We start from the raw sequence: 12,769 nt of genomic DNA on the forward strand, positions 1-12,769 counted from the left end.
TTCTGAAAATGGCCAGACTTTTTTTTATTAGCAATATGTTGCCCATGGCCTTCCACATCGATCAGTCACCGCGACTGATGTGGCAAAACCTCGGGCATTCCATCGTTCAGTTAAAAACACCAGTCTAGCAAAGTTGGGTAACCGGCCAGAGCTGCAGTCCAAGTAAAGAAAGCTTGACCGCGGTACCAGTCTCCGGCCGGCCCCATACATAATTCAATTGTGTGGATTATTCTGGATACGACATACAGTATTAGCTTTCCATCATTTATCCTTGCTTTAGTTTATAGCTATACGCATGCTCACTAGGTCAAGCTTTACTTGCTTTCAGAGACTTCCCATCGATATTGTGGAGAAGAGAACGAAGAGCTTTGGTTTGCCTCGCCTGTCTAGCTAATATGCATCGCCCTTGCTTGCTGCACCTGCAGCATCTCCTCATCCCCGTGCTCCTGCTGCTGCTGTCTGCCTCTTCGACTGGCACCTCCGTTGGTGATGGTGAGTTCACCTTCAATGGTTTCTTCGGTAACGACCTAACCATGGATGGTGAAGCCGCAGTCTCCGAAGGTCTTCTCAGGCTAACCAGCGGGCAGAACCAGTCGAAAGGTCATGCTTTCTACACTTACCCTCTCAGTTTCACAAGTGCCGGCGTACCAACTAGCTCCTCCGTTCCGTCCTTCTCCACAACATTTGTCTTCGCCATCATCCTGCAGTACCATGACTTGAGTAGCCATGGTCTTGCCTTTGTGCTTTCTTCCACCAAGGAGTAGTTTACTGCCTTGCCTAGCCAGTACCTTGGCCTCCTCAATGCCTGGAATATTGGTAACACGCCAAATCATCTTCTTGCTATCGAACTCGATACCATACTCGACATGGATTTCAATGACATCGACGACAACCACATCGGGATTGATGTCAACTCCCTGAACTCCGTTGCCTCAGCGAGTGCAGGTTACTACACCTCTGATGGGGAGTTTCATAATTTGACCCTCTTCAGTACAAAACCAATGCAGGTGTGGGTGGACTATGACAGCAAGCACACCATGCTAAATGTCACAATAGCGCCTTACTTCTTGTCCACCAAACCCAGCAGGCCACTCCTCTCGATTACATACAATCTTTCCTCGGTTTTGCCAACCACGACAGTGTACGTTGGGTTTTCCTCATCCACTGGCATACTTAACTGCAAGCATTACGTTCTTGGCTGGAGCTTCAAGCTCAATGGAGAAGCTGCAGCACTCAACTACTCCGCCTTATCTCTCAAGGCTATCCAAGAACTCGCGCAGCAAGTAGAAGCTCGCCCACACAGCTTCAAGACAATACTATGCATAGTTATCTTACCAATTGTTGCAATTTCCATACTTGTTTCTGCTGCTCTTGCTATGGTCTACATGAAGAGGCAATTGCAAGCAAGGAAAACTGAACTAGAATGGAAGAGAGAGTATGGGCCTCCGTCTTTCACATACAAAGATCTCTTGGCTGCCACCAATGGATTTAAGGATAAGATGCTTCTTGGCAAAGGAGGCTTTGGGGGTGTCTACAAAGGAGTGCTGCCCGTCTCCAAGCAGACAGTTGCTATTAAGCAGGTGTCGCCAGATTCAAAGCAAGGAATGAAGGAGTTCATGGCTGAGATCGTCATCCTTGGTCATCTTCGCCACCGCAATCTTCTGCAGCTGATTGGGTACTGTCGCCATAAGCAACAACTCCTTTTGGTCTATGACTACATGCCTAATGGAAGCCTTGATTGCTACTTGCACACTCAAGATCACAGCACCACCAATCTATGCTGGGCACAAAGGTTCCACATCATCAAAGGTATTGCATCTGGTCTCCTCTACCTCCACGAGGATTGGGAGCAGGTCGTCATCCACCGGGACATCAAAACCAGCAACATCCTTCTTGACAGTGAGATGAATGCGAGGCTGGGTGATTTTGGCCTCACAAGGTTGCATGATCATGGAGCTGATGCTCACACCACACGTGTGGCAGGAACATGGGGTTACATTGCCCCTGAGCTGGCCCGGCTTGGCAAGGCAACCAAAGCAACTGATGTGTTTGCCCTTGGTGTGCTGATGATGGAGATTGCTTGTGGAAAACGACCAATCTGGGTGAACAACCATGGAGAGCACCTTGCACTGGGAGACAGGGTGCTTGAGGCATGGCGAAGTGGTTCCGTTACCCATGCCGCCGATCCAAGACTAGATGATTATGTAGAGGAGGAGATAGAGTTGGTCCTGAAGCTTGGCTTGCTCTGTTCACACCCTTCACCAAATGCGAGGCCTTGCATGCGCCTTGTCATGCAATACCTGCAAAGGGATGCACATCTCCCATCAGACTTGGAGCCCAATAGTTTGCTGAACATTGGTTCCGTTCAGGATGAAATGCACGATCAGCATGCCATGTCATGTCCAGCAACTGTTATAACAGATCTTTCAAAAGGAAGGTGACACTGCTGTGCCAGTGGGTGATAATCATCTACAATGTGCTCTTGCTTACTGTTGGCACTGCACAACTTCTTATGTAATGTGCTGCTGTTTGGTGGAGTTTCAATTTGGAGCATGTAGCAAATCCCATGATATCGTTGCTTACTATGAAAATATTTCTTTTGAGATTATTCAGCTACAATATAATACTAATGGTACTAAGCTACATACAGCACAAGAAGGCTACAGAATATTTTAAACCTGTGTATGTTTTCCTGTCAGAATGTTATAAATTTTGGTCGAATTTCATGCTTGCTCCATTTTTTAGCAGTCTATACTAGTTGTAGATATTTGATTTAGCAAACACCTTTTGATTCTATTAAGATGTGCTCATGTTTGAAGTAGAATCAAAAGGAAATTTATAGTAGGAAAAAATTCAATATCATATTTATTTAGATCATATCTAACACTCCGCTACATGGGTACAAGCATTAGCATAGCATTTGCAGTAATGTCTTTTGCATTTCTCTACCTTATGCTAATTAATGGGGGTAGTTACATGCCAATTCACATCTACTTTTGCAAGAAACCATTTCTCTACCTTTTGCAACAGAGTGCAGTTGCCCACATTTGATTAACCAAGAAACAATGTCAAATTACAATTCAGATATACTGAAACAAAGAGCTACTTTCAGCTCTACTGCATACTGCAGCAACTCGCATATCATTTCTGGGGGGTGGAAAAATGGTCGGCTTACAAGAGATCTACCAGGCACCTGCAACTACAGTGCAGTGTCGAGAAAATGGTTTTCTATCACTTACCTTACCTACCCACCCTACAGAGTACAACATACACAACAAGCATATCCTTATAACAAAAGGCACTTTATTGGCACAGTGAGCATGTTCGCTAGAGGCATAAAAATCTTTGAAATGATTTCCAAGAGTGAAAGGCGGTGGTGATTACAAATATTATAAGTTGAGTACAACAATAGAAAATCATGGAAAATCAGGCTAAGATAAGCATAAACACAGCTACGTACTCACATAACATTTTCTCACGATATAGTGGCTGGCCTACAACTATAACCAGTTTCCTACCACTTACCTACCCCATCATACAGAGTATAAAACATACACAGCAAGCATATCTTACTGATCAAACCACAGATGAGCAATTATTAGGGAGTGGACATACATCAAAGTGTAGCTTGTATATCCAGTTGGTCAAGCCACAAATTTCAGGCAGCGCGTATCATTGTGTATGACTTGACAGCGGCAAGAACAGAATCTTGTTCCACACCTCACACACGTGTAGTTTGCAGAACTACCACAGACTGAACAGTAGTGCCGTCGAGATGAAGTGCTTGGTGGACCCACAGCAGCCCTCAAATATGTTGGGACATGAGGAGGCAGGGATTCCAGATTTGCCTGTCACAGATCCGGAGTAAAAATCTTTCAAGTACACTACTAACAAAATAAACATGGCAAGACACAAACTTAATAGCACAAGGTTGCTTACTTCCTGTAAGACATCCATGAATGATCTTGCCGCCTTTTTCTCCATAGCTTTCCCTTGCCTTGTCTTGCGTTTCATAATCTTCGACTGCTTCTTTTGCATAAGGACTGTAGAAATGAAATTCAAACACAAAAGATGGCTTCAGTCATCGAACTTTAATTAGTTCAGTGGGTAGAGCATTTGAGTTGAATATGCATCCACAAATCCACAATCCAAAAGGCCTATATAAGTATAGAACACAAATGCAACATTGACAGAAACTGTGAACACCGGAATCTTTACAGTTGACAAGTTGCAGCCTTGTATAATGTGGAGTTCAAATATATGTATAAATAAATTACTGACTTTAGGGGCATTCCAGATGCTAACAACACAAGGTTGACAAGCTGTAGGCTGTAGCATGCGGACCTCAAATGCAAAATTGATACTAGAAGTGATATCAGAATATGTCATACACAAGAAATCTGTGTTTCAGTACTTGTCATATGCAAAGAGTTAACATTTTGTCATCGAGCTTGTACATACTGTATCTAACTTATCCTTTTTGACATCATGGCATTACTATTACTACGAAGCTAAATGAGAAAGGAACTGACCAGGGTCTTCCTCATCCGTGGATCCGTACTCATCATCATTAAGATCTACCACCTCAACACCGGCATTGTCGCTCTCAAGAGCTTCAAGGCGAGCTAAAGCAACCTACATGGCATCACAGATATTGAGGTATCCATAACTGGGCAGCAAAACATAAAAGGGGAATAATTTCATGAACGAGAGGGAAACGGCTTGATTGGAATAGGAGGAAGAGGGTAAGCAGGACTGCAGGAACAGTCAGTCAAATCCCACGTTAGGCCGTTGTTACCTGGGCGCGGTTGTCAGAGCTGGAGAGCGCGGCAGCCATGCGCGAGGCCATCCGGCGCGTGCGGGCGCTGGTCCGGCGGAATGGCCCGACGTTCTCCTCCTCCCCATCCATCTTCGGTTGCCAACAGAGGCAGGCAGCGGCGGTCGGCCCTTTGCGCTGGATGAGGACACAAGCGTGTGACTCAGCGCGCGGCGTCGGCGCCGGCGGTCGAGCAAGTGCGGCGGACTTGGTGGGCTCTTGTCTTCCCATGGGTTTACTGGACTCCTGGATATTGGGCCAGCCCGTCTGGTAATTTTTTTAACCTCTAGTAATTTCAAGATACTGATCTTTCTCCAAAAAAAAAATCAAGATTCACATATTTTGGAATATAGATAAGAAAAAGGTCTTAACCTTGTTCAACTAATACCGGATCTTTCTGAGAGCAACTTCGAAAGGCCTTTTTATATCCTTCGGTATTGATTGAAAATGCAGGGCATAGGGCTTTTTTATTTATGGGACCCACTTGTCAGTGGAGAAAAAAAACTCTGTCGTTCATGATGGTGTAAAATCTTGGGTGAATTTCATGATTTTTCTATGAATAAACATCACATTAAAGAACTACAGTTTGTTAGTAGCCTAGTTTCGTATATTTGTTGTATAATTTTTTTAATGCTATCAAGGTAATCTCGTTTTTTATACAGTAAGGTCATCAGCACTATATCCTCTTTTCCCTTTCCCTTGAAATCTATTATGGATTGAGAAAACTAAACTGTAGTCTGTAGAACATAGGGGATATGTGCTATAGCAGATTGAGAAAGGCTTATCTCCTTTATATGTGGGTCCCACATATTAGGGCCTGTTTGAGACTTCTTCGCTCCACGTTTTTCAGCATTACTCCACATTTTTCAGCTAAGCAGATGTAGCTCCACAAACTCTGCTATAGGAAAACAGGTGGAGTTGTGAGAGCATCTAAGGCCTGTTTGGGATAGCTCCCCCAAGTCTAGATCCACCAAAAATAGCTTCACTCTACAAAAAGTTTGCCAAACACCATAGCTCCAATAAATCCAGATCCACAACCCCTCCTCCCGACGGTGCCCCTCACTGGCAAGGTGAAAGGTCCTAATGGCTAGAGGGGGGTGAATAGCCTAATAAAAATTTCTACAACAATACTTAACAAAATAGTTTGATAGTTATGAGGTGAAGCAAGTGTTGCGCTAGCCTACTCAAAATGCAAGCCACCTACCATAATTCTAGTTTAGATAGTATCTATTCACACAATAGCTATGACACTACCCTATGTTAGTGTGCTCTCAACGGCTAACTAAAGAGCCACACCAAGCAAGCAAGCAAGCTTTTACAACTAGCTACACTAAAGAGCTTGACAACTAGTTTACGGTAATATAAAGAGAGTGATCAAGAAGATTATACCGCCATATAGATGAAGGAACCAATCAATCACAAGGAAGAATAACAATGAAGACCAATCACCTCGGAATCAATGATGAACACAATGATTTTTTATCGAGGTTCACTTGCTTGCCGGCAAGCTAGTCCTCGTTGTGGCGATTCACTCACTTGGAGGTTCACGCGCTAATTGAGTTCACACGCCAAACCCTCAATAGGCTGCCGCACAACCAACACAAGATGGGGATCACATAAGCCATGAGCAATCCACTAGAGTACCTTTTGGCTCTCCGCCGGAGAAAGGTCAAGAACCCCTCATAATCACCACGATCGGAGCCGGAGACAATCACCACCCTCCGCTCAACGATCCTCGCTGCTCCAAACCATCTAGGTGGCGGCAACCACCAAGAGTAACAAGCGAATCCCACAGCGAAACATGAACACCAAGTGCCTCTAGATGCAAACACTCAAGCAATGCACTTGGATTCTCTCCCAATCTCACAAAGATGATGAATCAATAATGGAGATGAGTGGAAGGGCTTTGGCTAAGCTCACAAGGTTGCTATGTCAATGCAAATGGCCAAAGGTATGAGCTTCAACCAGTCATGGGGCTTAAATAGAAGCCTCCACGAAATAGAACCGTTGTACCCCTTTGCTGGGCACAATGCGGGCTGACCGGACGCTTCGATCATGTTGACCAGACGCTGGACCTCAGCGTCCGGTCGCCCGACAACAGCCATGTGTCCCGATCTCAATGGTCACTAGAGTTGACCGGACGCTGCACTATAACTGATCGGACACTGAGCCACCAGCGTCCGGTCATTTCTAGTAAAGTTCTAGAAATATATTTTGTCCACCGGACGCGCCCGGTCATGCACGACCGGACCCTGCCAGCGTCCGGTCAGAGACCCTAGCCTCTATGTGCTGCCCGACAACAGGACCGGACCCTGCCTCCAGCGTCTGGTCGTTGAATGACACAGTGTCCGGTCGTTTGACCGACGCTAGCGTCTCCGCTGTTACAACTGACCGGATACGCCGGTTCCTCTAGGACCAGCGTCCGGTCACCTTGTGACCAGCGAGACCAACTCCTTTTCACCTCTAACTTCTTCACCCTTGCCCAAATATGCCAACCACCAAGTGTATCACCTTATGCACATGTGTTAGCATATTTTCACAAACATTTTTAAGGGTGTTAGCATTTCACTAGATCCTAAATACATATGCAATGAGTTAGAGTATCTAGTGGCACTTTGACAACCGTATTTCGATACGAGTTCCACGCCTCTTAATAGTATGGCTATCAAACCTAAATGTGATCACACTCTCTAAGTGTCTTGATCACAAAAATAAAATAACTCCTATGGTTTATACTTTTGCCTTGAGCTTTTTATTTTTCTCTTTCTTCTTTCCAAGTCCAAGCACTTGATCATCATCATGGCATCATCATCATCATGCTATGATCTTCATTTGCTTCACCACTTGGAGTGTGCTACCTATCTCGTGATCACTTGATAAACTAGGTTGGCACTTAGGGTTTCATCAATTCACCAAAACCAAACTAGAGCTTTCAATCTCCCCCTTTTTGGTAATTGATGATAACCCTTTGACAAAGATATGAATTGAAATTCAATTTAATCCATGTTGCTTGTACACGCATATTTACCATGTGTAAAAGGATATGGACAAGTTTCATGAACCCCAAATGATAGCAATTGCTCCCCCTACATATGTGCTAAGATTTTGGATTGTAACTTGCACATATGCTTAGATTGGAAATATAGGAGACAATGTCTACCAAATGATGCTAAGGTATAAAAGATGGACCTTTAAAGCGTGATACCAATCGGAGTGCACCATTATACCATCCTTAGCACCATGGTTAGCTCTATACCACTTGAAAACATACTTTGAAAAGATACCACTTGTAAAAACTTACTTGGAAATGAAAGTTATCTAGTAATTTCATTTTATCATTCAATCTTACAACTAGCATACATCACACAAGCATGGATATTTTAAATTCAAAACTTGTACCATGCAAGTAAACATATGAAATGCACATTCAAATACACCATACAAGTTCATGAGCTTGCTCCCCCTATTTGTGTGCTCAACTTTTTAATTGATCCATTTCCTTTGTCATATTTCTTCCCTTATGTCAAGTTCTCCCCCTATCACTTGTATCTTTATTTCTCTTCCCCTTTGTGTTGTCTTTTCACTATCTTTGTGCACTATTTCTTCCCCTTTGTCATCAATGACCACAAAGGTTTAAATTATAGATAGGTTGAAATTATCAATGTCAATCAATGGGGTGAGGATCATTTTCCTAAATTTGGTCCAATCTAGATCATTTACCAAAGATATTTAACTTAGTTTGATCCAAGGACAAGCTTCTTCACACCTCCAAATAAGGGTTATCTTGTACCATGTTGAGTTAAACACTTAGAGCTCATTTTCTAGATTAAACACTAGGTTTACAAGCCCATAAACATGTCATATGCTATCACTAGATCAAGTCAAGTATAGAAGCAATAGTGATACCATATAAACATCAAATCTATTTGATTTTCATGAATGAGCCTAATAAAATAGAACCACTTGAAAGGTCCTAAAAATTGAAAATGTGACTAGATGCACTAAACATGTCCTTAGCAAGGATATATGTCATACCAATCAACTTTTACCTTGGTTAGCTTGAAGGAGAGGCATGTCATATGAGTGAGGGGTGCATCAACACATATTTGAGAAATCTAATATGTTCAACTCATTCCTTAACTTGCAAAACCTTTTCTCATCCAATGGCTTGGTGAATATATCGGCAAGTTGATCTTCGGTGCCTACACTCTCAATACAAATGTCCCCTTTTTGTTGGTGATCTCTTATGAAATGGTGGCGGACATCAATATACTTTGTTCTTGCATGTTGAACCAGATTATTGGTTAGCTTGATTACACTCTCATTGTCACATAGCAATGGCACTTTCTTGAACTTGATTCCAAAGTCACTCAAAGTGGCCTTCATCCAAAGTATTTGTGTACAACAACTACCGGCGGATATGTATTCGGCTTCGGCGGTTGATAATGCAATACTATTTTGCTTCTTTGATGACCATGAAACAAGTGATCTTCCTAACAATTGACATGTGCCTGAGGTGCTTTTCCTTTCAACCTTGCATCCCGCATAATCCGAGTCGGAGTAACCAACTAGCTCAAACTTTGCTAATTTGGGATACCACAAACCAACATTTGGTGTATGCTTCAAGTACCTCAATATCCCCTTTGTAGCCTTCAAATGACTTTCTCTTGGTGAGGCTTGAAATCTTGCACACATGCATACACTAAACATGACATCCGGCCTTGATACGGTCACATAGAGTAGGCTTCCAATCAAAGACCGATATAATTTTTGATCCACCATGTTTCCACTTGCATCACTATCCAAGTTACCATTTGTTTCCATTGGTGTGCTAATGACTTTGCTATCACTCATGCTAAACTTTTTGCTCATATCCTTGATATACTTGTCTTGGCTCACAAATGTAGCATTTCTCAATTGCTTGATTTGAAGACCAAGGAAGTAACTTAATTCTCCAATCATGGACATCTCAAACTCATTAGCCATCATCTTTCCAAATTCTTCACAAAAGTCTTGATTGATTGATCCAAATATGATATCATCAACATATATTTGCAACACAAATAGATCTTTTTCAATCTTCTTGATGAAAAGAGTGGTGTCAACCTTGCCCATAGTGAACCCTTTAGAGAGTAGAAAATCTCTCAATCTTTCATACCATGCTCTAGGTGCTTGCTTCAAACCATACAAAGCTTTCTTCAACTTATATACATGGTTGGGCTTCTTGTCATCTTCAAAACCAGGAGGTTTCTCAACATATACTTCTTTATTGATGTAGCCATTTAGAAATACACTCTTAACATCCATTTGATAGAGCTTGATGTTATAGGCATAAGCATATGCTAGCAAGATTCTAATTGCTTCCAATCTAGCAACTAGGGCATATGTTTATCCAAAGTCAAGACCTTCAACTTGTGTATAGCCTTGTGCTACCAATCTTGCTTTGTTCCTTACTACTATCCCATCTTGATCTTGCTTGTTTTTAAAGACCCATTTGGTTCCAATCATATTGTGTCCCTTTGGTCTTTTTACCAACTCCCATACTTGATTTCTTGTGAAGTTATTCAATTCTTCATGCATAGTATTTACCCAATCAACATCCATCATTGCTTTATCTATCTTCTTTGGTTCAATGGATAACACAAATGAGAAATGCTCACAAAATGAAGCCAATCTTGATCTTATTTGTACACCTCTAGAAATATCACCAATGATAGTGTCCAATGGATGATCCCTTGCAACATTGGTTAGTTGGAGGATTGGAACTTGATTGCTTGCACTTGCTTGATCATTGGGTTGAGATGATGTACTAGCCACTTGATCTTGTTCATTATCATAAGATCCACTTGCACTAGCTTGATTTGTATCATCTTGCATATTTGAGTTGGAGAGCACTTGCACTTGATCATCTTCATCATCATTCACTTGCCTAGGCCTTAATTCACCAATATCCATGTTCTTCATGGCATTTGAAAGTTGAATGCCTCTAACATCTTCCAAGTTCTCATTCTCTACTTGTAAACCCTTGGTTTTATCAAATTCAACATCATGAACTTCCTCAAGAGTACCACTATCCAAATTCCAAACTCTATATGCTTTGCTTGTAGTGGAATATCCAAGTAGGAATCCTTCATCACATTTCTTGTCAAACTTGCCCAATCTAGTACCTTTCTTCAAGATATAGCATTTGCAACCGAAGACCCGAAAATATGCAATGTTGGGTTTTCTACCATTCAAGAGCGCATATGGTGTCTTCTCTTTCAATGGGTGACAATAGAGGCGGTTGCTACAATAACAAGCCGTGTTGATAGCTTTGACCCAAAAAGATTGACTCACATTGTACTCACTAAGCATAGACCTTGCCATATCAATAAGTGTTCTATTCTTCCTCTCAACAAGGCTATTTGATTGTGGAGTGTACTTGGCTAAGAATTGATGTCTAATTCCAAATTCATCACACAACTCATCAATTCTAGTGTCTTTGAACTCACTACCATTGTCACTTCTCACTCTCTTGATGGTTGTTTCAAACTCATTGTGAATGCCCTTGACAAATGATTTGAATGTTGCAAACACATCACTTTTGTCGACTAGAAAGAATACCCATGTGTATTTAGTATAATCATCCACTATCACAAAGCCATATTTATTACCACCGATACTAGTGTATTGTGTTGGCCCAAACAAATCCATGTGCAATAACTCAAATGCTTTACTAGTGCTCATCATGCTTTTCTTAGGATGGGTGTTTTCAACTTGTTTGCTGGCTTGATAAGAGCTACAAAGCTTATCCTTTTTAAACATAACATCTTTCAAGCCTTTAACTAAGTCATGCTTAACCAATCTATTCAATTGTTTCATTCCAACATGACCAAGCCTTCTATGCCATAACCAACCTATGCTAGACTTAGTGAACAAGCATGTAGATAATCTAGCTTCACTAGCATTGAAATCAACCAAGTATAGATTCTCATGTCTAAAGCCTTTGAAGATTAAATTAGAGCCATCTACACTTATGATCTCTACATCATTTACCCCAAATATGCATTTGAATCCAAGATCATATAATTGAGCCATGGATAGCAAATTGAAGTTTAAGCTCTCTACTAGCAACATATTGGATATGCTCATATCATTAGATATTGCAATCTTACCAAGTCCTTTAACCTTTCCTTTGCCATTGTCACCAAATGTGATACTATCATAACCATCATTGTCATTGGTGTTGATTGAGTTGAACATTCTTGCATCACCGGTCATGTGTTGAGTACACCCACTATTAAAAACCCAATGCCTTCATCTGACTTTGTAATTGACCTACAAAAGAAGATCAATTCTTTTTAGGTACCCAAACTTGCTTGGGTCCTTGAAAGTTAGTTACTAAGCTCTTTGGTATCCAAATGGCTTTTTTCTTTGAGCCCATCCATGGTTTACCAATGAACTTAGCATTCATACCATTTGTACCCTTAGTAAGCACATAACATGAATCAAGCTGTATGAAGGATATATTAGCATTTTTGCTCTTATTGTTGTATTCTTGCTCTTTATGACCCACTTGCTTGCAACTAGTGCAAAATCGACCATTGTTCTTCACAAAACTAGTCTTGTGAGGAGCAAAGGTCATCTTACCTTTCTTGGGGGTATAGCCAAATCCCTCTTTGTAGAGAGAAGCTCTTTAGCTACCCAAGCACATAAGCAAGCGGTCCTCACCACCATAAGCCTTAGCCAAGGTGTGAGTAAGCTTATTGACCTCCTTCTTGAGGTTCTCATTCTCAACCATTAGTGAGGCATCACAAGTGAGACCATCACTACTAGATGAGGTAGAAGTGAAAGTGCTACAGGAAGGGTTAGTAGGAGCAACAATGATAGGCATAGATAGTGATTCATCAATTATATCACAAGTTAAACCTACATTACAAGTTTCAACATGCTTCTTTTTATTTCGCTCATCAA

The 12,769-nt window shown here is 41.6% G+C and overlaps 1 protein-coding gene and 1 pseudogene across 1 annotated transcript; one reads left to right on the top strand and one right to left on the bottom strand.

Annotated features, from left to right (window-relative positions):
• Window positions 1-361: 361 nt before the first annotated feature.
• LOC136502620 (L-type lectin-domain containing receptor kinase SIT2-like) lies at window positions 362-2,530 on the top strand (annotated as a pseudogene).
• Window positions 2,531-3,323: 793 nt separating this feature from the next.
• LOC136504293 (SWR1 complex subunit 6-like) lies at window positions 3,324-5,018 on the bottom strand. The gene is made up of 4 exons (XM_066499161.1): window positions 4,799-5,018; window positions 4,533-4,635; window positions 3,940-4,043; window positions 3,324-3,848 (listed from the first exon to the last, which is right to left on the bottom strand). Exons 1-4 carry the CDS (start codon window positions 4,907-4,909, stop codon window positions 3,645-3,647), a joined length of 522 nt encoding a protein of 173 aa, XP_066355258.1. The 5' UTR covers window positions 4,910-5,018; the 3' UTR covers window positions 3,324-3,644.
• Between the last annotated feature and the right edge of the window lie 7,751 nt (window positions 5,019-12,769).

The sequence above is a fragment of the Miscanthus floridulus genome, chromosome 14 (assembly GCF_019320115.1).
Source record: "Miscanthus floridulus cultivar M001 chromosome 14, ASM1932011v1, whole genome shotgun sequence".
Classification (NCBI taxonomy): domain Eukaryota; kingdom Viridiplantae; phylum Streptophyta; class Magnoliopsida; order Poales; family Poaceae; genus Miscanthus; species Miscanthus floridulus.

What these genes read in the sequence shown, in the direction of transcription:
- LOC136504293 (XM_066499161.1), bottom strand. Translation starts at nt 4,909, where the DNA reads ATGGATGGGGAGGAGGAGAACGTCGGGCCATTCCGCCGGACCAGCGCC. An exon ending in GCTCTGACAACCGCGCCCAG is followed by an intron (nt 4,636 to 4,798) that starts GTAACAACGGCC and finishes GATGCCATGTAG; the next exon opens with GTTGCTTTAGCTCGCCTTGA. An exon ending in CACGGATGAGGAAGACCCTG is followed by an intron (nt 4,044 to 4,532) that starts GTCAGTTCCTTT and finishes TCATTTCTACAG; the next exon opens with TCCTTATGCAAAAGAAGCAG.